General features: G+C 46.3%; 1 protein-coding gene across 1 annotated transcript in view; it reads left to right on the top strand.

Moving 5' to 3' along the window:
* The first annotated feature begins 22709 nt into the window (after nt 1-22709).
* Nucleotides 22710-27972, top strand: part of LOC119333577 (nuclear intron maturase 1, mitochondrial-like) — a 7693-nt gene continuing 2430 nt past the window's right edge. Inside the window, exons 1-3 of the mRNA XM_037606429.1 lie at nt 22710-22797; nt 23208-23319; nt 27657-27969. Coding sequence (XP_037462326.1) covers nt 22710-22797; nt 23208-23319; nt 27657-27969 — 513 coding nt within the window. The remainder of the gene's footprint in view (nt 22798-23207; nt 23320-27656; nt 27970-27972) is intronic.

Genomic DNA, 27972 nt, shown 5'->3' with positions numbered 1-27972 from the left:
CCAGGTTTTATGTGTTGATGTAATATGCACGAGTATAACACAAGTGAGTTGTGGGTGATATAAGTCATACTGCTTACCAGCATGTCATACTTTGGTTCAGCGGTATTGTTGGATGAAGCGGCCCGGACCGACATTACGCGTACGCTTACGCGAGACTGGTTTTACCGCCGTGCTATGCACACAAGTGACTAGCGGGTGTCAGTTTCTCCAACTTTAGTTGAACCGAGTGTGGCTACGCCCGGTCCTTGCGAAGGTTAAAACATCACCAACTTGACAAACTATCGTTGTGGTTTTGATGCGTAGGTAAGAACGGTTCTTACTAAGCCCGTAGCAGCCACGTAAAACTTGCAACAACAAAGTAGAGGACGCATAACTTGTTTTTGCAGGGCATGTTGTGATGTGATATGGTCAAGACGTGATGAGATAAAAGTTGTTGTATAAGATGATCATGTTTTTTTGAAGTTATCGGCAACTGGCAGAAGCCTTATGGTTGTCTCTTTATTGCATAAGATGCAAGCGCCAAATAATTGCTTTACTTTATCGCTATGCGATAGCAATAGTTGCAAGAGCAATAGTTGGCGAGACGACCATGTGACGACACATTGATATAGATCAAGATGATGGAGATCATGGTGTCATGCCGGTGACGATGGAAATCATGACGATGCTTTGGAGATGGAGATCAAAGGCACAAGATGATGATGGCCATATCATGTCACATATTTTGATTGCATGTGATGTTTATCTTTTATGCATCTTATCTTACTTTGATTGATGGTAGCATTATAAGATGATCTCTCACTAAATTTAAATATAAAAGTGTTCTCCCTGAGTATGCACCGTTGCCAAAGTTCGTTGTGCCCAGACACCACGTGATGATCGGGTGTGATAAGCTCTACGTCCATCTACAACGGGTGCAAGCCAGTTTTGCACACGCAGAATACTCAGGTTAAACTTGACGAGCCTAGCATATGCAGATATGGCCTCGGAACACTGAGACCGAAAGGTCGAGCGTGAATCATATAGTAGATATGATCAACATAATGATGTTCACCATTGAAAGCTACTCCATTTCACGTGATGATCGGTTATGGTTTAGTTGATTTGGATCACGTGATCACTTAGATGATTAGAGGGATGTCTATCTAAGTGGGAGTTCTTAAGTAATATGATTAATTGTACTTAAATTTATCATGAACTTAGTCCTGGTAGTATTAGCATATCTATGTTGTAGATCAATTGCTTGCGATATTGCTCCCCGTTTAATTTTTTATATATTCCTAGAGAAAACTATGTTGAAAAATGTTAGTAGCAATGATGCGGATTGGATCCGTGATCTGAGGATTATCCTCATTGCTGCATAGAAGAATTATGTCCTTAATGCACCGCTAGGTGACAGACCTATTGCAGGAGCAGATGCAGACGTCATGAACGTTTGGCTAGCTCAATATGATGACTACTTGATAGTTTAGTGCACCATGCTTAACAGCTTAGAATCGGGACTTCAAAGACGTTTTGAACGTCATGGATCATATGGATGTTCCAGGAGTTGAAGTTAATATTTCAAGCAAATACCCGAGTTGAGAGATATGAAGTCTCCAACAAGTTCTATAGCTAAAAGATGGAGGAGAATAGCTCAAGCAGTGAGCATGTGTTCAGATTGTCTGGGTACTACAATCGCTTGAATCAAGTGGGAGTTAATCTTCCAGATAAAATAGTGATCGACAGAATTCTCTAGTCACCATCACCAAGTTAGTACAACTTCGTGATGAACTATAGTATGCAAGGGATGATGAAAACGATTCCTGAGCTTTTCATGATGATGAAATCGATGAAGGTAGAAATCAAGAAAGAGCATCAAGTGTTGATTATTAACAAGACCACTAGTTTCAAAAAAAAGGCAAATGGAAAGAAAGGGAACTTCAAGAAGAACGGCAAGCAAGTTGCTGCTCAAGTGAAGCAGCCCAAGTCTAGACCTAAGCCTGAGACTAAGTGCTTCTACTACAAAGGGACTGGTCACTAAAAGCGGAACTGCAAGTATTTAGCGGATAAGAAGGATGGCAAAGTGAACAATGCTATATTTGATATACATGTAATTGATGTGTACTTTACTAGTGTTTATAGCAACCCCTCGGTATTTGATACTGGTTCAGTTGCTAAGAGTAGTAACTCGAAACGGGAGTTGCAGAATGAACAGAGACTAGTTAAGGGTGAAGTGACGATGTGTGATGGAAGTGGTTCCAAGATTGATATGATCATCATCGCACACTCCCTATACTTTCGGGATTAGTGTTAAACCTAAATAAATGTTATTTGGTGTTTGCGTTGAGCATGAATATGATTTGATCATGTTTATTGCAAAACGGTTATTCATTTAAGTTAGAGAATAACTGTTGTTCTGTTTACATGAATAAAACCTTCTATGGTCATACACCCAATGAAAATAGTTCATTGGATCTCGATCGTAGTGATACACATATTCATAATATTGAAGCCAAAAGATGCAAAGTTAATAATGATAGTGCAACTTATTTGTGGCCCTGCCGTTTAGGTCATATTGGTGTAAAGCGCATGAAGAAACTCCATGTTGATGGGCTTTTGGAATCACTTGATTATGAATCATTTTGATGCTTGCGAACCATGCCTCATGGGCAAGATGACTAAGACTCCGTTCTCCGGAACAATGGAGCGAGCAACTGACATATTGGAAATAATACATACTGATGTATGCAGTCCGATGAGTGTTGAGGCTCGCGGCGGGTATCGTTATTTTCTGACCTTCACAGATGATTTGAGCAGATATGGGTATATCTACTTGATGAAACATAAGTCTGAAACATTTGAAAAGTTCAAAGAACTTCAGAGTGAAGTGGAAAATCATCGTGCCAAGAAAATAAAGTTTCTACGATCTGATCGCAGAGACAAATATTTGAGTTACGAGTTTGGTCTTCAATTAAAACAATGTGGAATAGTTTCACAAAATCATGCCACCTGGAACACCACAGCATAATGGTGTGTCCGAACATCATAACCGTACTATTATTGGATATAGTGCAATCTATGATGTTTCTTACCGATTAATCACTATAGTTTTGGGGTTATGCATTAGAGACAGCTGCATTCACATTAAAAAGGGCACCATCTAAATCCGTTGAGGCGACACCGTATGAACTGTGGTTTGGCAAGAAACCAAAGTTGTCGTTTCTTAAAGTTTGAGATTGCAATGCTTATCTGGAAAAGTTTCAACCTAATAAGCTCAAACCCAAATCGGAGAAGTGTGTCTTCATAGGATACCCAAAAAGAAAATGTTGGGTACACCTTCTATCACAGACCCGAAGGCAAGATATTCGTTGCTGAGAATGGATCCTTTCTAGAGAAGGAGTTTCTCTCGAAAGAAGTGAGTGGGAGGAAAGTAGAACTTGATGAGGTAATTGTACTTGCTCCCTTATTGGAAAGTAGTTCATCACAAAAATATGTTCCTGTGACTACTACACCAATTAGTGAGGAAGCTAATGATGATGATCATGTAACTTCAGATCAAGTTGCTACCGAACCTCATAAGTAAACCAGAGTGAGATCCGCACCAGAGTGGTACGGTAATCCTATTCTGGAGGTCATGTTACTTGACCATGACGAGCCTACGAACTATAGGAAGCGATGATGAGCCCAGATTCCGCGAAATGGCTTGAGGCCATGAAATCTGAGATGAGATCCATGTATGAGAACAAAGTATGGACTTTGGTTGACTTTCCACTGATCGGTGACCCATTGAGATTAAATAGATCTTCAAGAGGAAGACGGACGCTGATAGTAGTGTTACTATCTACAAAGCTAGAATTGTCGCAAAAAGGTTTTTGACAAGTTCAAGGTGTTGGCTACGATGAGAGTTTCTCACTCATATCTATGCTTAAGTCTGTCCGGATCATGTTAGCAATTGCCGCATTTTATGAAATCTGGCAAATGGATAAACAAAACTGCATTCTTTAATGGATTTATTAAAGAAGAGTTGTATATGATGCAACCATAAGGTTTTGTCAATCCTAAAGGTACTAACAAAATATGCAAGCTCCAGCGATCCATCTATGGACTGGTGCAAGCATCTCGGAGTTGGAATATACGCTTTGATAAGTTGATCAAAGCATATAGTTTTATACAGACTTGCGGTGAAGCCTGTATTTACAAGAAAGTGAGTGGGAGCACTACAGCATTTCTGATAAGTATATGTGAATGACATATTGTTGATCGGAGATAATGTAGAATTATTCTGCAAAGCATAAAGGAATATTTGGAAGGAGTTTTTCAAAGAAAGACCTCGGTGAAGCTGCTTACATATTGAGCATCAAGATCTATAGAGATGGATCAAGACGCTTGATAAGTTTTTCAATGAGTACATACCTTGACAAGATTTTGAAGTAGTTTAAAATGGAACAGTCAAAGAAAGAGTTCTTGCCTGTGTTACAAGGTGTGAAGTTGAGTAAGACTCAAAACCCGACCACGGCAGAAGATAGAGAGAGAATAAAAGTCATTCCATATGCCTTGGCCATAGGTTCTATAAAATATGCCATGCTGTGTACTAGATCTATTGTATACTCTACACTGTTTTTGGCAAGGGAGTACAATAGTGATCTAGGAGTAGATCACTGGACAGTGGTCAAATTATCCTTAGTGGAATAAATATATGTTTCTCGATTATGGAGGTGACAAAAAGGTTCGTCGTAAAGGGTTACGTCGATGCAAATTTTGACACTGGTCCAGATGACTCTAAATCTCAATCTGGAAACATATTGAAAGTGGGAGCAATTAGCTAGAATAGCTCCGTGCAGAGCATTGTTTACATAGAAATTTGCAAAATACTTACGGATCTGAATGTGGCAGACCCGTTGACTAAACTTCTCTCACAAGAAAAACATGATCACACCTTAGTACTCTTTGGGTTGTTAATCACATAGCGATGTGAACTAGATTATTGACTCTAGTAAACCCTTTGGGTGTGTTGGGGAACGTAGCAGAAATTCAAAATTTTCCTACGCGTCACCAAGATCTATCTATGGAGAAACCAGCTACGAGTAGAAGGAGAGTGCATCTACATACCCTTGTAGATCGCTAAGCGGAAGCGTTCAAGTGAACGGGGTTGATGGAGTCATACTCGTCGTGATTCAAATCACCGATGATCAAGTGCCGAATGCACGGCACCTCCGCGTTCAACACACGTACAGCCCGGTAATGTCTCCCACGCCTTGATCCAGCAAGGAGAGAGGGAGAGGTTGAGGAAGACTCCATCCAGCAGCAGCACAACGGCGTGGTGGTGGTGGAGGAGCGTGGCAATCCCGCAGGGCTTCGCCAAGCACCATGGGAGAGGAGGAGTAGGGAGAGAGGTAGGGCTGCACCAAGAGGGAGAGAACTCATGTGTATGGCAGCCCCAAACCTCAACTATATATAGGGGGAAGGGGGGGCTGCGCCCCCTTTAGGGTTTCCCACCCCCAAGGGGTGCGGCCAGCCCTAGATGGCAAAGGGGAGGCGGCCAAGGGGGGAGAGGAGAGGGAGGCGCACCAATATGGGCCTTAAGGCCCATCTGGACTAGGGTTTGCCCCCTCCCACTCTCCCTTGCGCCTTGGCCCCCTTGTGGGGGGCGCACCAGCCCTCCTAGGGGCTGGTCCCCTCCCACACTTGGCCCACGCAACCTTCTGGGGCAGGTGGCCCCACTTGGTGGACCCCCGGGACCCTCCCGGTGGTCCCGGTACAATACCGATATCGCCCGAAACTTTTCCGGTGACCAAAACAGGACTTCCCATATATAAATCTTTACCTCCGGACCATTCCGGAACTCCTCGTGACGTCCGGGATCTCATCCAGGACTCTGAACAACATTCGGTAACCACATACAAGATTCCTTTATAACCCTAGCGTCATCGAACCTTAAGTGTGTAGACCCTACGGGTTTGGGAGACATGCAGACATGACCGAGACGTTCTCCGGTCAATAACCAACAGCGGGATCTGGATACCCATGTTGGCTCCCACATGTTCCACGATGATCTCATCGGATGAACCACGATGTCAAGGACTTAATCAATCCCGTATTCAATTCCCTTTGTCTATCAGTATGTTACTTGCCCGAGACTCGATCGTCGGTATCCAATACCTTGTTCAATCTCGTTACCGGCAAGTCACTTTACTCATTCCGTAACACATCATCCCGTGATCAACTCCTTGGTCACATTGCGCATATGATGATGTCCTACCGAGTGGGCCCAGAGATACCTCTCCGTTTACACGGAGTGACAAATCCCAGTCTCGATCCGCATAAAACAATAGATACTTTCGGAGATACCTGTAGTGCACCTTTATAGTCACCCAGTTACGTTGTGACGTTTGATACACCCAAAGCACTCCTACGGTATCCAGGAGTTACACGCTCTCATGGTCAAAGGAAGAGATACTTGACATTGGCAAAGCTCTAGCAAATGAACTACACGATCTTTTGTGCTAGTCTTAGGATTGGGTCTTGTCCATCACATGATTCTCCTAATGATGTGATCCCGTTATCAACGACATCCAATGTCCATGGTCAGGAAACCGTAACCATCAGTTGATCAACAAGCTAGTCAACTAGAGGCTTACTAGGGACATGGTGTTGTCTATGTATTCACACGTGTATTACGATTTCCGGATAATACAGTTATAGCATGAATAAAAGACTATTATCATGAACAAAGAAATATAATAATAACACTTTTATTATTGCCTCTAGGGCATATTTCCAACAGTCTCCCACTTGCACTAGAGTCAATAATCCAGTTCACATCGCCATGTGATTAACACTCACAGGTCACATCGCCATGTGACTAATACCCAAGAGTTTACTAGAGTCAGTAGTCTAGTTCACATTACTATGTGATTAACACTCAATGAGTTTTATGTTTGATCATGTTGCTTGTGAGAGAGGTTTTAGTCAACGGGTCTGAACCTTTCAGATCCGTGTGTGCTTTACAAATCTCTATGTCATCTCCTAGATGCAGCTACCACGCTCTATTTGGAGCTATTCCAAATAACTGTTCTACTTGGAGCTATTCTAAATTATTGCTCCATTATATGTATCCGGTCTCTCTACTCAGAGCTATCCGGATAGGTGTCAAGCTTGCATCGACATAACCTTTACGACGAACTCTTTTACCACCTCCATAATCGAGAAAATTCCTTAGTCCACTAGTTACTAAGGATAACTTTGACCGCTGTCCTGTGAGCCATTCTTGGATCACTCTTGTACCCCTTGACTGACTCATGGCAAGGCACACTTCAGGTGCGGTACACAGCATAGCATACTGTAGAGCCTACGTCTAAAGCATAGGGGACGACCTTCGTCCTTTCTCTCTTTTCTGCCGTGGTCAAGCTTTAAGTCTTAACTTCGTACCTTACAACTCAGGCAAGAACTCCTTCTTTGACTGGTCCATCTTGAACACCTTCAAGATCATGTCAAGGTATGTGCTCATTTGAAAGTATTATTAAGCATTTTGATCTATCCTTATAGATCTTGATGCTCAATGTTCAAGTAGCTTAATCCAGGTTTTCTATTGAAAAACACCTTTCAAATAACCCTATATGATTTCTAGAAATTCTACATCATCTCTGATCATCAATATGTCAACAACATATACTCATCAGAAATTCTATAGTGCTCCCACTCACTTCTTTGGAAATACAAGTTTCTCATAAACTTTGTATAAATCCAAAATCTTTGTTCATCTCATCAAAGCGTACATTCCAACTCCGAGATGCTTACTCCAGTCCTTAGAAGGATCGCTGGAGCTAACATACCTTTTAGCATCCTTAGGATCGAAAAAACTTTTCTGATTGTATTGCATACAACCTTTCCTTACGAAAACTAGTAAGGAAACTCGTTTTGACATCCGTCTGCCAGATTTCATAAATGCAGCTAATGCTAACATGATTCCGACGGACTTAAGCATCGCTACGGATGAGAAAATCTCATCGTAGTCAACTCCTTGAACTTGTGAAAAACTCTTCGCCACAAGTCGAGCCTTATACACGGTGACATTACCATCCACGTCCGTCTTCTTCTTAAAATCCATTTATCTTAATGGCTTGCCGATCATCGGGCAAGTCCACTAAAGTCCATGGATCCGTTCTCGGATTTTATGGCCTCGAGCCATTTATCGGAATCCGGGCCCACCATCGCTTCTCCATAGCTCGTAGGTTCATTGTTGTCCAGCAACATGACTTCCAAGACAGGATTACGTACCACTCTGAAGTAGTACGCATCCTTGTCATCCCACGAGGTTTGGTAGTGACTTGATCCGAAGTTTCATGATCAATATCATAAGCTTCCACTTCAATTGGTGTAGGTGCCACAGGAACAACTTCCTGTGCCCTGCCACACACTAGTTGAAGAGACGGTTCAATAACCTCATCAAGTCTCCACCATCCTTCCACTCAACTCTTTCGAGAGAAACCTTTCCTCGAGAAAGGACCCGATTCTAGAAACAATTCATATTGCTTTCGGATCTGAATTAGGAGGTATACCCAACTGTTTTGGGTTTCCTATGAAGATGCATTTTATCCGCTTTGGGTTCGAGCTTATCAACCTGAAACTTTTTCATATAAGCGTCGCAGCCCCAAACTTTTAAGAAACGACAACTTAGGTTTCTCTAAACCATAATTCATACGGTGTCATCTCAACGGAATTACGCGGTGCCCTATTTAAAGTGAATGTGGTTGTCTCTAATGCCTAACCCATGAACGATAGTGGTAATTTGATAAGAGACATCATGGTACGCACCATATCCAATAGGGTGCAACTATGATGTTCAGACACACCATCATACTATGGTGTTCCAGGCGGTATTAATTATGAAACAATTTCCACAATGTCTTAATTGTGTGCCAAAACTCGTAACTCAGATATTCATCTCTATGATCATATCATAGACATTTTATCCTCTTGTCACAATGATCTTCTACTTCACTCTGAAATTACTTGAACCATTCAATAATTCAGACTTGTGTTTCATCAAGTAAATATTCTCAACATCTACTCGAATCATCTGTGAAGTAAGAACATAACGATATTCACTGCATGCCTCAGCACTCATTGGACTGCACACATCAAAATGTGTTACTTCCTACAAGTTGCTATCTTGTTCCATCTTACTGAAAACGAGGCTTTTCAGTCATCTTGCCTATGTGGTATGATTTGCATATCTCAAGTGATTCAAAATCAAGTGAGTCCGAATGGTCCATTTGCATGGAGTTTCTTCATGCATATACACCAATAGACATGGTTCGCATGTCTCAAACTTTTCAAAAACGAGTGAGTCCAAAGATCCATCAACATGGAGCTTCTTCATGCGTTTTATACCATTATGACTTACATGGCAGTGCCACAAGTAAGTGGTACTATCATTACTATCTTATGGCATGAAAATGTGTATCACTACGATCGAGATTCAATAAACCATTCCTTTAGGTGCAAGACCATTGAAGGTATCATTCAAATAAATAGAGTAACTATTATTCTCCTTAAATGAATAACCGTATTGCAATAGACATAATCCAATCATGTCTATGCTCAACGCAAACACCAAATAACAATTATTTAGGTTTAACACCAATCTCGTTGGTAGAGGGAGCGTGCGATGCTTGATCATATCAACCTTGGAAACACTTCCAACATATATCGTCAGCTCACCTTTAGCTAGTCTCCGTTTATTCCGTAGCTTTTATTTCGAGTTACTAACACTTAGCAACCGAACCGGTATCCAATACCCTGGTGCTACTAGGAGTACTAGTAAAGTACACATTAACATAATGTATATCCAATATACTTCTATCGACCTTGCCAGCCTTCTCATCTACCAAGTATCTAGGGTAATGCTGCTCCAGTGGTTGTTCCCCTTATTACAGAAGCACTTAGTCTCGGGTTTGGGTTCAACCTTGGGTTTCTTCACTTGAGCAGCAGCTAAATTGTCGTTTCATGAAGTATCCCTTTGTTCCCTTGCCCTTCTTGAAACTAGTGGTTTCACCAACCATCAACAATTGATGCTCCTTCTTGATTTCTACTTTCGCGGTGTCAAACATCGTGAATACCTCAAGGATCATCTTATTTATCCCTGATATGTTATAGTTCATCACGAAGCTCTAGCAGCTCGGTGGCAATGACTTTGGGGAAACATCACTATCTCATCTGGAAGATCAACTCCCACTCGATTCAAGTGATTGTTGCACTCAGACAATCTGAGCACAAGCTCAACGATTGAGCTTTTCTCCCTTAGTTTGCAGGCTAAGAAAATCGTCGGAGGTCTCATACCTCTTGACGTGGGCACGAGCCTGAAATCCCAATTTCAGCCCTCGAAACATCTCATATGTTCCGTGACGTTTCGAAAACGTCTTTAGTGCCTCAACTCTAAACCGTTTAACTGAACTGTCACGTAGTTATCAAAACGTGTATGTCCGATGTTCGCAACATCCACAAACGACGTTTGGGGTTCAGCACACTGAGTAGTGCATTAAGGACATAAGCTTTCTACTGATCGCATAATCGCTACTATCAACTTTCAACTATATTTTCTCTAGGAACATATCTAAAACAGTAGAACTAAAGCGTGAGCTACGACATAATTTGCAAAAGGTCTTTTGACTATGTTCAAGATAATTAAGTTCATCTTATGAACTCCCACTTAGATAGACATCCCTCTGGTCATCTAAGTGATCACATGATCCGAGTCAACTAGGCCGTGTCCGATCATCACGTGAGACGGACTAGTCATCATCGGTGAACATCTTCATGTTGATCGTATCTACTATACGACTCATGCTCGACCTTTCGGTCTCCGTGTTCCGAGGCCATGTCTGCACATGCTAGGCTCGTCAAGTTAACCCTAAGTGTTTTCGCTGTGTAAAACTGTCTTACACCCGTTGTATGTGAATGTAAGAATCCATCACACCCGATCATCACGTGGTGCTTAGAAGCGACGAACTGTAGCAACGGTGCACAGTTAGGGGAGAACACTTCTTGAAATTTTGTAAGGGATCATCTTATTTACTACCGTCGTCCTAAGTAAACAAGATGCATAAACATGATAAACATCACATGCAATCAAATAGAGTAGTGACATGATATGGCCAATATCATATAGCTCCTTTGATCTTCATCTTCGGGGCTCCATGATCATCTTGTCACCGGCATGACACCATGATCTCCATCATCATGATCTCCATCATCGTGTCTTCATGAAGTTGTCACGCCAACGACTACTTCTACTTCTATGGCTAACGCGTTTAGCAATAAAGTAAAGTAAGTTACATGGCGTTCTTCAATGACACGCAGGTCATACAAAAAATAAAGACAACTCCTATGGCTCCTGTCGGTTGTCATACTCATCGACATGCAAGTCGTGAATCCTATTACAAGAACATGATCAATCTTATACATCACATATATCATTCATCACATCCTTTTGGCCATATCACATCACATAGCATACCCTGCAAAAACAAGTTAGACGTCCTCTAATTGTTGTTTGCATGTTTTACGTGGCTGCTATGGGTTTCTAGCAAGAACGTTTCTTACCTACGCAAAACCACAACGTGATATGCCAATTGCTATTTACCCTTCATAAGGACCCTTTTCATCGAATCCGTTCCGACTAAAGTGGGAGAGACTGGCACCCGCTAGCCACCTTATGCACCAAGTGCATGTCAATCGGTGGAACCTGTCTCACGTAAGAGTACGTGTAAGGTCGGTCCGGGCCGCTTCATCCCACAATACCGTCGAAACAAGATTGGACTAGTAACGGTAAGCATATTGAACAACATCAACGCCCACAACTACTTTGTGTTCTACTCATGCAAAGAATCTACGCAATAGACCTAGCTCATGATGCCACTGTTGGGGAACGTAGCAGAAATTCAAAATTTTCCTACGCGTCACCAAGATCTATCTATGGAGAAACCAGCTACGAGTAGAAGGAGAGTGCATCTACATACCCTTGTAGATCGCTAAGTGGAAGCGTTCAAGTGAACGGGGTTGATGGAGTCGTACTCGTCGTGATTCAAATCACCGATGATCAAGTGCCGAATGCACGGCACCTCCGCGTTCAACACACGTACAGCCCGGTAACGTCTCCAACGCCTTGATCCAGCAAGCAGAGAGGGAGAGGTTGAGGAAGACTCCATCCAGCAGCAGCACAATGGCGTGGTGGTGGTGGAGGAGCGTGGCAATCCCGCAGGGCTTCGCCAAGCACCATGGGAGAGGAGGAGTAGGGAGAGAGGTAGGGCTGCACCAAGAGGGAGAGAACTCATGTGTATGGCAGCCCCAAACCTCAACTATATATAGGGGGAAGGGGGGGCTGCGCCCCCTTTAGGGTTTCCCACCCCCAAGGGGTGCGGCCAGCCCTAGATGGCAAAGGGGAGGCGGCCAAGGGGGGAGAGGAGAGGGAGGCGCACCAATATGGGCCTTAAGGCCCATCTGGACTAGGGTTTGCCCCCTCCCACTCTCCCTTGCGCCTTGGCCCCCTTGTGGGGGGCGCACCAGCCCTCCTAGGGGCTGGTCCCCTCCCACACTTGGCCCACGCAACCTTCTGGGGCAGGTGGCCCCACTTGGTGGACCCCCGGGACCCTCCCGGTGGTCCCGGTACAATACCGATATCGCCCGAAACTTTTCCGGTGACCAAAACAGGACTTCCCATATATAAATCTTTACCTCTGGACCATTCCGGAACTCCTCGTGATGTCTGAGATCTCATCCGGGACTCCGAACAACATTCGGTAACCACATACAAGCTTCCTTTATAACCCTAGCGTCATCGAACCTTAAGTGTGTAGACCCTACGGGTTCGGGAGACATGCAGACATGACCGAGACGTTCTCCGGTCAATAACCAACAGCGGGATCTGGATACCCATGTTGGCTCCCACATGTTCCACGATGATCTCATCGGATGAACCACGATGTCAAGGACTTAATCAATCCCGTATTCAATTCCCTTTGTCTATCGGTATGTTACTTGCCCGAGACTCGACCGTCGGTATCCAATACCTTGTTCAATCTCGTTACCGGCAAGTCACTTTACTCGTTCCGTAACACATCATCCCGTGATCAACTCCTTGGTCACATTGCGCATATGATGATGTCCTACTGAGTGGGCCCAGAGATACCTCTCCGTTTACACGGAGTGACAAATCCCAGTCTCGATCCTCATAAAACAATAGATACTTTCGGAGATACCTGTAGTGCACCTTTATAGTCACCCAGTTACGTTGTGACGTTTGATACACCCAAAGCACTCCTACGGTATCCAGGAGTTACACGCTCTCATGGTCGAAGGAAGAGATACTTGACATTGGCAAAGCTCTAGCAAATGAACTACACGATCTTTTGTGCTAGTCTTAGGATTGGGTCTTGTCCATCACATGATTCTCCTAATGATGTGATCCCGTTATCAACGACATCCAATGTCCATGGTCAGGAAACCGTAACCATCAGTTGATCAACAAGCTAGTCAACTAGAGGCTTACTAGGGACATGGTGTTGTCTATGTATTCACACGTGTATTACGATTTCCGGATAATACAGTTATAGCATGAATAAAAGACTATTATCATGAACAAAGAAATATAATAATAACACTTTTATTATTGCCTCTAGGGCATATTTCCAACAGGGTGTTGGTCACATGACGATGTGAACTATGGGTGTTAATCACATGGTGATGTGAACTATTGGTGTTAAATCACATGGCGATGTGAACTAGATTATTGACTCTAGTGCAAGTGGGAGACTGAAGGAAATATGCCCTAGAGGCAATAATAAAGTTAATATTTATTTCCTTATATCATGATAAATGTTTATTATTCATGCTAGAATTGTATTAACCGGAAACATGATACATGTGTGAATACATAGACAAACAGAGTGTCACTAGTATGCCTCTACTTGACTAGCTCGTTGATCAAAGATGGTTATGTTTCCTAACCATAGACATGAGTTGTCATTTGATTAACGGGATCACATCATTAGGAGAATGATGTGATTGACTTGAACCATTCCGTTAGCATAGCACTTGATCGTTTAGTTTATTGCTATTGCTTTCTTCATGACTTATACATGTTCCTATGACTATGAGATTATGCAACTCCCGTTTACTGGAGGAACACTTTGTGTGCTACCAAATGTCACAACGTAACTGGGTGATTATAAATGTGCTCTACAGGTGTCTCCGAAGGTACTTGTTGGGTTGGCGTATTTCGAGATTAGGATTTGTCACTCTGATTGTCGGAGAGGTATCTCTGGGCCCACTCGGTAATGCACATCACTATAAGCCTTGCAAGCATTGCAACTAATGAGTTAGTTGCGGGATGATGTATTACGGAACGAGTAAAGAGACTTGTCGGTAACGAGATTGAACTAGGTATTGAGATACCGATGATCGAATCTCAGGCAAGTAACATACCGATGACAAAGGGAACAACGTATGTTGTTATGCGGTTTGACCGATAAAGATCTTCGTAGAATATGTAGGAGCCAATATGAGCATCCAGGTTCCGCTATTGGTTATTGACCGGAGACGTGTCTTGGTCATGTCTACATAGTTCTCAAACCTGTAGGGTCCGCACGCTTAAAGTTCGATGACGGTTATATTATGAGTTTATGTGTTTTGATGTACCAAAGGAGTACGGAGTCCCGGATGAGATCGGGGACATGACGAGGAGTCTCGAAATGGTCGAGATGTAAAGATCGATATATTGGACGACTATATTCGGACATCGGAAACTTTCCGAGTGATTCGGGTATTTTCGGGAGTACCGGGGAGTTACAGGAATTCGTATTGGGCCTTAATGGGCCATACAGGAAAGGAGAGAAAGGCCTCAAAGGGTGGCCGCACCCCTCCCCATGGGCTGGTCCGAATTGGACTAGGGAAGGGGGCGCCCCCTTCCTTCCTTCTCCTTTTCCCTTCCCTTTCCTTCCCTCCTAATCCTACTACTTGGAAGGGCTCCTAGTTCTACTAGGAAAGGGGGAATCCTACTCCCGGTGGGAGTAGGACTCCCCTAGGGCGTGCCATAGAGAGGGCCGGCCCTCCCCCTCCTCCGTTTTCGGTCTACGAGGGTACGTAGACAACACTCTCCCCTCTCGTTGCTATGCATCACCATGATCTTGAGTGTGCGTAGGAAATTTTTGAAATTACTACGTTCCCCAACACTTTTCTCATTTGCTTCTTATTGGTATTTCCATCAAGATTGTGTTAGCCCTTGTCGCTAGCTTTCCAACAAATTTGGTTTCGTCGAATTCGGAGTCCGTTTGCAAAAGTTGTGGCAGATTTGGTGTTCTGAAAAGGCTGCAGCGGTACTACCGCGATTTGGAGCGGATGTAATTGTTTACTACCGCTCCAGAGTGGTAGTACCGCGGCTCCTACAGCAGTAGTATGATACGTCTCCAATGTATCTATAATTTTTGATTGCTCCATGCTATATTATCTACTGTTTTGGACTATATTGGGCTTTATTTTCCACTTTTATGTTATTTTTTGGACTAACCTATTAACCGGAGGCCCAGCCCAGAATTGTTGTTTTTTTCCTATTTCAGTGTTTCAGATAAACGGAATATCAAACGGGGTCCAAACGGAATAAAATCTTCGGGAACGTGATTTTCTCACCGAACGTGATCCAGGAGACTTGGACCCTGCTCCAAGGAACAAAAGAGGTGGTCATGAGGGTGGGGGCGCCCCCCCCTCTTAGGGCGCGCCCCCTGCCTCGTGGGCCCCTCATTGCTCCTCTGGCGTACTTCTTCCTCCTATATATACACACGTACCCCCAAACGATCAGAACAAGAGCCAAAAACCTAATTCCATCGTCGCAACTTTCTGTATCCACGAGATCCCATCTTGGGGCCTGTTCCAGAGCTCCGCCGGAAGAGGGCCGTCATCACGGAGGGCTTCTACATCATACTAGCCCCTCCGATGAAGTGTGAGTAGTTTACCTCAGACCTTCGGGGTCCATATTTAGTAGCTAGATGGCTTCTTCTCTCTCTTTGAATCTCAATACAAAGTTCTTCCCCTCTCTTGTGAAGATCTATTCAATGTAATCTTCTTTTTGCGATGTGTTTGTTGAGATCGATGAATTGTGGGTTTATGATCAAGTCTATCTATGAATAATATTTGAATCTTCTCTGAATTCTTTTATGTATGATTGGTTATCTTTGCAAGTCTCTTCGAATTATCCGTTTGGTTTGGCCAACTAGATTGGTAGTTCTTGCCATGGGAGAAGTGCTTAGCTTTGGGTTCGATCTTGCGGTGTCCTTACCCAGTGACAGAAGGGGAAGCAAGGCATGTATTGTATCGTTGCCATCGAGGATAAAAAGATGGGGTTTATTTCATATTGCATGAAGTTATCTCTCTACATCATGTCATCTTGCTTAAGGCGTTACTTTGTTTTTAACTTAATACTCTAGATGCATGTTGGATAGTGGTCGATGAGTGGAGTAATAGTAGTAGATGCACAATCGTTTCGATCTACTTGTCACGGACGTGATGCCTATATACATGATCATGCCTAGATATTCTCATAACTATGCTCAATTCTGTCAATTGCTCAACGTAATTTGTTCACCCACCGTAGAATACTTATGCTCTTGAGAGAAGCCACTAGTGAAAGTTATGGCAGTTTTGGTGTTCTGAAAAGGCTGCAGTGGTACTACCGCGATTTGGAGCGGATGTAATTTTTTACTACCGCTCCAGAGCGGTACTACCGCGGCTCCTACAACGGTAGTACCGCTCCAGACCAAAAACTCGTCCCAAGTCCTGCGGTGGTAGGCCCGGATGTATTTTTTAGTACCGCTCGCTAGCAGTAGTACCGCTACCCTTTGCGGTAGTACCGCGATCCCTAGCGGTAGTACCATGAGGACGAGCGATAGTACCGCTCCGGCGGTTCTACTCGCCTTTTGCCTCCTCGTTGTTGTTTTTCAAAGGGGTACTACCGCCCTAGCGGTAGCACCGCTCCTTGGAGCGGTAGTACCGCTCTGTGCGGGCTGTGAGCATAACGGTTGGATTTTTCCCCACCTATGAAAGGGGGTCTTCTTCCCCAATGAACCTTATCCTTTTTAGCTCGTGTTCTTCCCCCATTGTTGACCTTCTTCGAGCTTGCTAACTCTCAATCCCTTCATGGATTCTTGCTAGTTTTTGAGGGAAAAGAGAGAGGAGATCTAGATCCACGTTTCCACCAATCACTTTCTCCTCTAGGTCAGGGGAACCCCTTGGATCTAGATCTTGGAGTTCTTGGTGTTCTCCTTCTTGTTCTTCCTCTCATTTTCCTCCCTAGCATTAGTTGCTTCGATGGGATTTGAGAGAGAAGGACTTGGGCACTCCGTGTGCCCTTGCCATTGCATTTGGTGCATCGGTTTGAGTTCTCCACGGTGATACGTGGAAGTGAAGTTTGAGAAGCTTATTACTCTTGGGTGTTTGGGCACCCTAGAGCTTGTTCCTCTTGGGTGCCTTGGCGCCCTAGACGGTTGGTGTTGTTCGGAGCTCAATCATTGTGGTGTAAAGCTCCTGTCAAGCGTCGGGGTCTCCAATTAGGTTGTGGAGATCGCCCCGAGCAATTTGACGGGTACCGGTGACCGCCCCCAAGGGTTGCCAAAGTGTACGGGTTCGGTGACCGCCCCCAAGGGTTGCCATTTGGACGGGTTCGGTGACCGCCCTCAAGGGTCCCTTAGTGGAATCACGACATCTTGCATTGTGCGAGGGCGTGAGGAGATTACGGTGGCCCTAGTGGCTTCTTGGGGAGCATTGTGCCTCCACACCGCTCCAAACGGAGATTAGCATCCGCAAGGGTGTGAACTTCGGGATACATCATTGTCTCCGTGTGCCTCGGTTATCTCTTACCCGAGCTCTTTACTTATGCACTTTACTTTGTGATAGCCATATTGTTTCTTATCATATATCTTGCTATCACCTAGTAGTTTATCTTGCTTAGCATAAGTTGTTGGTGCACATAGGTGAGCCTAGTTGTTTTAGGTTTTGTGCTTGGCAAATTAACTGCTAGGTTTATTCCGCATTTGTTCAAGCCTAAACCGTAATTATTTTAAAGCGCCTATTCACCCCCCTAGGCGACATCCATGATCTTTCAGTTGTCTGAGGCCGAAGACAAAGCGGCCAAAGAACGCATTGAACGGGAGAAGCAAGAAGCCCGGGTGGGGGAGGTGCAGCAAGAGCTCGAGGCTCTTGCCAAAAAGCATGAGTCCTTTGAGCTTGACTCTAAGACGCGAGAGTCCGAGCTCACGCTGGCGCTTGAAAGCGTCCGGAGCGCCAAGGCCGAAGCCCATAAGGCCCTCCAGGAGATTGACGTGGTGAATAAGATAGTAGAGGGTAAGACATTATTTATGCAAAGCAAGCACGTGAGGGAGACTTTCCTTTTTCTTACTCGAGTTCGGAGCTCTCCAGGAGCGTTTGCAGATCTTCCCCGCAGTGTACTGGATGCCGCGGAGTTTTACCGGGCTGAGGAGGGGAGCTCAATGGAGAAGTTTTTCTGGTCTCGGTATACTGGGACCGAACACCCCGTGCCCTTGAGCGACCAGCTGAAGCAGTTGGTCGAACTTCACAAGGCGGCCGAACAGGCCATGAGGGGCCTTATAGTCCGGATGTGGCCTGGCGTGCCCCTGTCCGGCAGCTACTTCTGTCTGGTGAGGCGGCTCGTGGAAGCCTGCCCACGACTTGAAGTCATCAAGCGATCCATCTGCATTGAAGGTGCACGCAGGGCTTTTGCCCTGGCGAAGGTGCACTGGGCGAAGCTGGACGCCGTGAAGCTGGTGAAGGAGGGGCCGCCGGAGGGCAAGGAGCATCGCTGCCCCGAGAATTACTATGAGAGTGTCCTGAAGGGTTCCCGCTTAGTGGCAGATGAGTGTGCCAAGGATGTAATTTTTGAATGAATATGCCCCTGTGATCCTGTAATATGAAACTAGTTCGTTTGCGCCATGCGACACTTTCTTAATTTAAAATATTACCTTATGTGCGGCTATTTATAAAATCTGAGAGTTGTCCAGTCGTCGGCTTCTATCCCCATGTAACTAGTACTGGGGTGTTCGGGGTAAATCTAAACACTCTTTATCCCAATTTTGGGTCCTTCAAGGGAGGTGTTCAGCGCAACGAACCAGACAATTGGACTATAATGCTTTATCACTCTCACTTAGCCATAGAAGTCTATGATTTTAAATTTTTGGCGAAGCCCCTGGTATTCGGAGGGCCGAATTTGGGGTGCTATACACGCCTAAGCCGGACAAGGCCGACTCCTCGCCCGAAGCGGAAAAAGTCTTTAAGGACTTGAGACCTCTCGAACAGCGACCAGTCTCTCGCCTTATTATGACAGTCAGTTTTTGGCTTTCTCTACTGAGGTGCTCATCCGGAAGAACCGGGACACAATCGCAGTAGTTCTCCCACCGCTACCTTAGCCGATATAGCGGAACGTAAGGTACCAAAGCATGGGAGCCGGGCAACCCAACATTTGACCAAAGACATGATTCGGAGCTGATGCATATAATGCTATAAGTTCGGGGCGCCGCACTGTCGAAAGTGTTCGAACTTCTTGCGCCGTATTATGGGGTAAACGAGAGCCCCTGGTGTACTGACCGTACCCGAACGTGCGGGTGCGGATTGTCGTAAATGGACATATAAGAGAAAGAGAAAAACTTAAATAATGCAATGACAGATTAATGATATGCATTGTTATTTGAATAATACGTCGAAGCGTACTGGTACAAGTAGTGCAATAAGCATAAAGTAGGACAATTCGAAATGTCCTATCCCAGGGCAAGCTATGCATAAATAGTGAAAAGCGGGTATATCGAGTATTACTAGAGACCACCTGGCGGTTCCCGTGTTCATCTTAGCTTCTTGCCGCCTTGGTTGTTGCTTCCGTAATGTGTCCGGCAATCGAACTGCCGGAAAGGGCTTCCAAAGAGTTAGGCCCTGAAAGAGAAAAGGAATGTCAAAGGTATACAACCCCTAGTGTGGTTAAGCCACAATGCGGGGCGTGTCCTGATTACGCCCCCGCCTGTGTCCATGGTATTTTCAATGCGTAGTTATGTACGCGCGGCATAGATTTCGTCGCTTCACCGTGACTGGGACGGGGGCCGGATTGCTAGGCGAGCTCTGATCGTGCCAGGCGATCCTGTTGCAGCTTGTTCCAGACTCGCTTCAAGGTGTCCGGGGGCTGTGATGCCGAATGAGTGGTCTGCCTGAACAGGCTGCTTTGTGCCTCTGCTGCAAGGGCCGCAGTGTGCTCTTCTGTACGGAGCGAGCGTTCTGTGTTTCCATTTACTGTTATAACCCCGCGAGGTCCTGACATCTTGAGCTTGAGGTATGCGTAATGCGGCACTGCATTGAATTTTGGAAATGCTGTCCGTCCGAGCAGTGCATGATAGCCCCTACGAAATGGGATGATGCCGAAGATTAACTCTTCGCTTCGGAAGTTATCCGGTGATCCGAAAACCACTTCCAGTGTGATTGAGCCTGTGCAATGGGCCTCTACACCTGGGATGACGCCTTTAAAGGTGGTTTTGCTGGGTTTGATCCTCGAGGGATCGATACCCATTTTTCGCACTGTATCCTGATAAAGCAGGTTCAGGCTGCTGCCGCCATCCATAAGGACTTGAGTGAGATAAAATCCGTCAATGATGGGGTCTAGGATCAGTGCGGCGGATCCGCCATGACGGATGCTAGTGGGGTGGTCCCTGGGATCAAAGGTGATCGGACAAGCAGACCATGGGTTGAACTTTGGGGCGATGGGCTCCATCGCATGGACGTCCCTTAGTGCATGTTTCCGCTCCCTATTGGGAATGTGGGTTGCGTATATCATGTTCACCGTCTTCACTTGAGGGGGAAACCCCTTCTGTCCTCCTGTGTTCAGCGGCCGGGGCTCCTCCTCGTCATCGCTATGCAGCCCCTTGTCCTTGTTCTCGGCATTTAACTTGCCGGCCTGCTTGAACACCCAGCATTCTCTGTTGGTGTGATTGGTTGGCTTGTCAGGGGTGCCGTGGATTTGACACGAGCGATCCAGTATGCGATCCAGACTGGACGGAGCCGGAGTATTTCTTTTAAATGGCTTTTTCCGCTGACCAGATCTAGAGCCTCTGAATCCGGCATTAACCGTATCTTCGGTGTTATCGCCATAATTGCGGTGCTTTGGTCTATTATGACGCTGCCTACCATTAACATCTTTGGTATGCGAGGTATCCGGATTCCTCGATGTGTTGTTGCTGTGAGCCAGCCAGCTGTCCTCGCTCGCGCAGAAGCAGGTCATGAGTGTCGTGAGGGCTGCCATAGATTTCGGCTTTTCCTGGCCGAGGTGGCGGGCGAGCCACTCGTCGTGGATGTTATGCTTGAATGCCGCTAGGGCCTCTGCATCCGGACAGTCTACAATTTGATTTTTCTTAGTCAGGAACCGTGTCCAGAATTGTCTGGCCGATTCCCTGGCTATTGGGTTATGTGGCTCAAGTCATCAGCATCCAGTGGCCGCACATAAGTGCCCTGGAAGTTGTCAAGAAATGCATCTTCCAGATCCTCCCCATTGCCAACGGAATCTGCTGGCAAGCTATTCAGCCAATGCCGAGCTGGTCCTTTGAGTTTTAGTGGGAGGTACTTGATGGCATGGAGATCATCACCGCGAGCCATGTGTATGTGAAGGAAGAAATCCTCAATCCATACAACGGGATCTGTTGTGCCATCGTATGATTCGATATTTACGTGATTGAAACCTGTAACGCCCCGAGACCGATGTGCCAGGTGTCCTTCAGTTTTTCGCTGTTGTTGCCTTGTCTTTTGCTTGCGTGTTGCATTTCATCATGTCATCATGTGCATTGCATCATCATGTTTTTGAAACTTGCATCCGTTCGGGTTCCCCCAGTTCCGTCCGTTGTCCGTTCTGAGCCCAGACACACTTGCACGCGCCCGCGACACGTCCGAAATATTATTTTATAAGTGGCCGGAAAATGTTCTCGGAATGGGATGAGAGTTGACGTGTGGTCTTATTATAGTGTAGATAGACCGCCTGTCAAATTTCATCGCATTCGGAGTTCGTTTGACGCCCCAACGGATAACTATAGCGGCATTATAGCCGGTCTAACATCGGACGTTTTTGGTCTCCGGAAACAGATGCCGGGCCCTCTCTCTCCCTCCTCCCCCTCGCAGTCTCGCCACAGCCCACCTAGTCCATCCTCCTTCCCCTCTTCGCTTCCGGAGTTGTCCGATGCGACCGCACGGTCCGAAACCCTCTCTACACAGTGCATCGAACCCCTCACGTGAGCGTCCGAAAGTTGTCCCGGACCCGACCCGGGCTGTCGCCCCTGTTGTGCCCGGATCATCCCCAAACATCTACAAAACGTCTCCATTTTTCTTTTTGGGCTACCTAACCTATTTTTCCCGTCCGTCCGATTACGATCGGAGGGACCTAACCGCCCTATACTGATTTCATCTGCTATATATATATCAGTCTAACCCTAGCCTACCCGGTCCAATACACCCATTCCCATCCCGTCGCCGCCAGCCAACCACCGCTTTCATGTCTTACTTGGGATCCCCTCCCACCAACCAGATCTCCGACCACCTCCCTCGTTCTGCGCGCTGCCCAAATTGCTGCAGCCTCGATCCCGAGCTCCTCCTCTGCTTCTTGCCCAGGCGCCTGAAGCCTACCTCTTCTTCCTCGATCCCGAATGGATCGTGTAGCTGCTCGAGGCCCCGAGAAGGAGCGCTCGGCCTCGTCCCCTCGCGCCGCCGTCGTCGGCAACCGGACACCACCAGGCCAGCCCCTCGCGACCATCTCCTTTTGTTCCCTCTTCCCTGCATCTCTCTCTCTCTCCCTAATCTCCTCATCTCTCTGTACCTCAACAGGAGCTCCAACGCCATGGCCATCCCGAGCTCGGCCCGCGCAGCTCGGAGACTCCAAGCCCCCTCGTTCCAGCAGTCCAAGAGGATGCCGTCGTGCCCGTGCTGCATCCCGTGAACCCGCCGGCGACCCCGACCTTCAGACTACCACGACGCGCCCGATGCCTCCTCGACCCCAAGTTGAACCCCGACGCCACCTCATCCTGCCGCCGCCGGCGACCAGCAGGTCATGTCGCCGTGCCTCTTCCTTCCCCGTCCCCGTTGCCCTCTCTCTGTTCTCCATTTTTTCCCTCTGCCTCCAGTCTCAAGCTCTCTCTGTTTCCCAGCACAGGAGCTCGTCGCCGTCATCCTTGCCTGCATCCGCCTCGCCCTCGCCAGCAAGCTGCCTCGCGCCTACTGCGTCCCCTTCGACCCTGCGCGCGAATGCCTCGCTGCCTTGTATGTTCGCGTTAACCCCACATCGATCAAGCAGCCACGGTTCAGAGCAAGCTATCGCTGTTTCAGTTCCCAGTTTCGTTAGACTTGCACCAGGGTATGGTTCATGTTACGTATAAATGCTTTGTTTATCAAACTCCCATCGCAGCCCACTGGTCACTCGTGCATGCATCCATCCAGGAAGTCTTGGGTTCGATTCCCAGCTCTAAATATTTTTTTTGCTTTGGCCTTTTATTTTTAGTGTGAGACGATTTTAGATCTTTTCATGGCATGCATAATTTCAGTAAATGCCATCGTTTCAAAATGCTAATAACTCCACAACCGTGCATCGGATTAAAATACTTTATATATGTAAAATGCTTAGAACTTTGTGTAGATTAATAATTTGCAATTTTCATCCATGTTAAAAACGTTTAAAATGTTGTTTCTTTAAATTTGCTCTTATGCCATATTAAAATGATTTAATTCATAACTTAATAACCGTAGCTCCAAACTTAAATAATCTTTATATGTAAATGGGGTAGAAAAATTCCTAGCTTAACATGGTGGCTTTACTTTGCATGTTTAACAACTCTAAAATATTGTTTAGGATAGAACAGTACCAAATCTATAATATGCTCATGAGGAGTTTCCGGACTTGTTGTTTTGTTGTTCCGGCCTCATTTAAACTTGCCTAGATTAGATAGTTTTATTATGCTTCACCCTCTTGCCATGCTAACAACATTTAATCTTGTTGGGTACATAAACGAGAGAGAACTAAATAATTGATGTGGTGTTCCGTCAATATGCAACTCGTTGCATATTGAGCTCCACTTAACTTGTAGTTTCGTTTGTGCCCCTTGCCATGACATGCATATTTAAACCGGACATGCATCATACTTGTTTGCGCATCGTGCCATGCTTATGTGATGGTTGTTTACTATGTTGTGTGCTTCTTTCCGGTGTTTGCTTCTTCGGGTTGGTTCCGGTAACGTCACGTTTGTTAGGATCCGTTCGACTTCGTCCGTGTGTCTTCTTCATGACTCGTTCTTCTTCCTTGCAGGATTTCAGGCAAGATGATCATACCCTCGAAATCACTTCTATCTTTGCTTGCTAGTTGCTCGCTCTTTCGCTATGTCTATGCTGCGATACCTACCACTTGCTTATCATGCCTCCTATATTGTTGAACCAAGCCCCTAACCCACCTTGTCCTAGCAAGCCGTTGTTTGGCTATGTTACCGCTTTGCTCAACCCCTCTTATAGCGTTCTTAGTTGCAGGTGAAGATTGAAGTTTGTTCCTTGTTGGAACATGGAGATGTTGTTCCTTGTTGGAACATGTTTACTTGTTGGGATATCACAATATATCTTATTTAATTAATGCATCTATATACTTGATAAAGGATGGAAGGCTCGGCCTTATGCCTGGTGTTTTGTTCCACTCTTGCCGCCCTAGTTTTCGTCATATCGGTGTTATGTTCCCGGATTTTGCGTTCCTTACGCGGTTGGGTAATAATGGGAACCCCTTGACAGTTTGCCTTGATAAAACTCTTCCAGCAATGCTCAACATTGGTTTTACCATTCGCCACCAAGCCTCTTTTTCCCTTGGGTTCTGCAGACTCAAGGGTCATCATTATTTTAACCCCCCCCCACGGGCCAGTGCTCCTTTGAGTGTTGGTCCGACCGAACAGACTGCGGGACCACCTCGGGGCAACTTGAGGTTTGGTTTTACTCGTAGGATGTCTCATCTGAGTGTGCCCTGAGAACGAGATATGTGCAGCTCCTATCAGGATTTGTCGGCACATTCAGGCAGTGTTGCTGGATTTGTTTTAACTTGTCGAAGTGTCTTGTAGAACCGGGATACCGAGTCTGATCGGAATGTCTCGGGAGAAGGTATATCCTTCGTTGACCGTGAGAGCTTGTCATGGGCTAAGTTGGGACACCCCTGCAGGGTTATGAACTTTCGAAAGCCGTGCCCGCGGTTATGGGCAGATGGGAATTTGTTAATGTCCGGTTGTAGAAAACCTGAAGTTGATCTTAATTAAAATACATCAACCGCGTGTGTAACCGTGATGGTCTCTTTCCGGCGGAGTCCGGGAAGTGAACACGGTGTTGGAGTAATGCTTGACGTAGGTTGTTCTAGGATCACTTCTTGATCATAGTTGTTCGACCGTGCTTTGCCTTCTCTTCTCGCTCTCTTTTGCGAATATGTTAGCCACCATATATGCTAGTCGCTTGCTGCAGCTCCACCTTATACCTTTATCTTACCCATAAGCTAAAATAGTCTTGATCGCGAGGATGCGAGATTGCTGAGTCCCCGTGACTCACAGATACTTCCAAAACCAGCTTGCAGGTGCTGATGAGTCCATGCAAATGACGCAACCCAGCTCAAGGAGGAGCTCAATGAAGATCTTGTCCTTTGTGTTGTTTCGTTCTAGTTGATCAGTAGTGGAGCCCAGTTGGGGATGATCGGGGATCTGTGTAGCTTTTGGGGTAGTCTTCTTTTATTTTGGTTCCATAGTCGGACCTTGATTGTATCTGGATGATGTAATGCTTATTCATGTATTGTGTGAAGTGGTGATTGTAAGCCAACTATGTATCTCTTTCCCTTATGTATTACATGGGTTGTGTGAAGATTACCTCACTTGCGACATTGCTTTCAATGCGGTTATGCCTCTAAGTCGTGCTTCGACACGTGGGAGATATAGCCGCATCGAGGGCGTTACAAAACCCTTCGGGAATTCATGATTCATAACTTCATCAGTGAAGCATAGGGGGCGTGCGGCACCTCTGTGCTGGGCTATATCTCGACGTAGTTCATATGAGTCTTGTTTGCTGTATTCGGCCCGGCCGGATTTGCTCTTGGTGTATCCGACGCGATGATCATCGTCCCGTGTGCACGTGCCCGTGTCCCGTATATTGACCTTGCGATTTTTGCCTTACTGTCCAAGATGTCTCGCAGGTCCTCTGTGTTACCCCGGGCCTTAGTATTTTTGACTGAGTGGCGACGGGGTGCGGTCTGAACTTTAGGCTGAAACGCCTCTCTGGCTCGGCCGCGTAGTGGCCGGTCAGCCGCATCGTACACTGGTGAATGAGGTTTCAATGCTTCCTCCTCGAGGTGAGGTGACAACCTGCGTTTTGGGTAACTTTTGGACGGGCGCTCGAGTTCATGCTCCTTGGCCGCAAGGACTTCAGTCCACCTGTCTGCTAGCAAGTCTTGATCGGCTTGAAGCTGTTGCTGTTTTTTCTTCAGGCTATTTGCCGTGGCCATAAGCCGGCGCTTGAAGCGCTCTTGCTCGACGGGGTCCTTAGGCACGATAAACTCATCGTCGTCGAGGCTCGCCTCGTCTTCAGAGAGAGGCATGTAATTATCCTCCTCCGGTTCTCCATCTGCTGCCTGCTCTGGAGGGCTAGCTTGTTCGTCCTCTAACTCTACACCGTGCCAGAGGGGATTGTTGTTGTCTTTGGCGCTATCGGGAGTGTTATTATCTCCTGTGCCGGTATCACTGCTCTTGCTGTGGCGGGACTTATAGAGCGGCGCCGCTGACGTCGACGCTTGGGTTGCTTCTTGGAGGGGTCATCCTCCGTTGTCTCGTCATCATTGGTTTCTTTGGGGGTGTCCACCATGTATATATCATGTGATGAGGTGGCCAGCCAGTGCCCCAAAGGCGGTGGATCTTGTTCCTCTCCGGCTTCATCATCCATACCATCGAAGTCGTCGGAGTCGAAATCGAGCATGTCGGTTAAGTCGTCGACAATGACTACTACGTTAGATTGGATGGCTCTGGAGATAGCCGATCGGTGAAATTATCACCAGACACCAAACCTGGGCATATGGGTCGTGCCTCGCGTGCACGAAATTTCAGCCCGACATGTGCCCGGCGCACACCATTAAAAAGGTCAAGACTGGCCTTCAGCCTGCCACGGAACCAGGCAGATCCTAAAAGCCAAGCCTTAAGGCCGGGCGCAACACAAACCTTTTAGTTGCTTGCCAACACGGCACTCCTCGGCACGTAACTAGCATTTATCTATACTTTTTAAGTTTTTTGGGTATTTTTTTAGCCTTTTCAATTTTCTGTATCTTTCTCTTTTTTAAAATTTTAGATTATTTTGTATATTTTTTTCTTATTTTCAGTTTTTCCTGAATTTTCGAAAAACAAACGGCCTGAAAGACCGAGAAACATTGTAGCCCGGCCTGTAGCCGTACAGTGCTAGGCCGGCCTTCAGGCATGTCGGGCCTATCCCTATGGCCAAGCTTTTAGGCCGACACGGGCCTATCCCTTTTACAGCCGGGCCGGCCCATGTGGCCAGGTTTGGCCGACGCCTAGCCTAGCCATACTCTCAGGCCACCCGAGTGTGTGTAGTCACAGTCACCGCCCACCACCTGTTCGAACAAAAACCTCCCCTCCGATGCCGCCGCCGCGCGCAGCGCTTCGCCGTCTTCTCCCCACCGCCGGCATCCAACCTATCCGGCGCCGCCCCACGCCGCCTCCACCAGCCGACCGGAGCCCCCTACCCGACCCCTACGCTCTCCTCGTCCACGACCCCATCGACCTCCTCTCCTCGCTGTGGCGCCGCGCCTTCGCGCACCCGCCCTCCTCCCCCTTCCCCAACCTCTCCGGCTACGCCTCCCGCCTCGACCTCTGGCTCCTCTCCTACCAGCGCGCCTGCGCCCACGCC

The sequence above is a fragment of the Triticum dicoccoides genome, chromosome 7A (assembly GCF_002162155.2).
Source record: "Triticum dicoccoides isolate Atlit2015 ecotype Zavitan chromosome 7A, WEW_v2.0, whole genome shotgun sequence".
In the NCBI taxonomy this organism is placed as follows: Eukaryota; Viridiplantae; Streptophyta; class Magnoliopsida; order Poales; family Poaceae; genus Triticum; species Triticum dicoccoides.
Note: the sequence above shows the minus strand (reverse complement) of the source record. Positions and strands in the feature narration are given on the sequence as shown.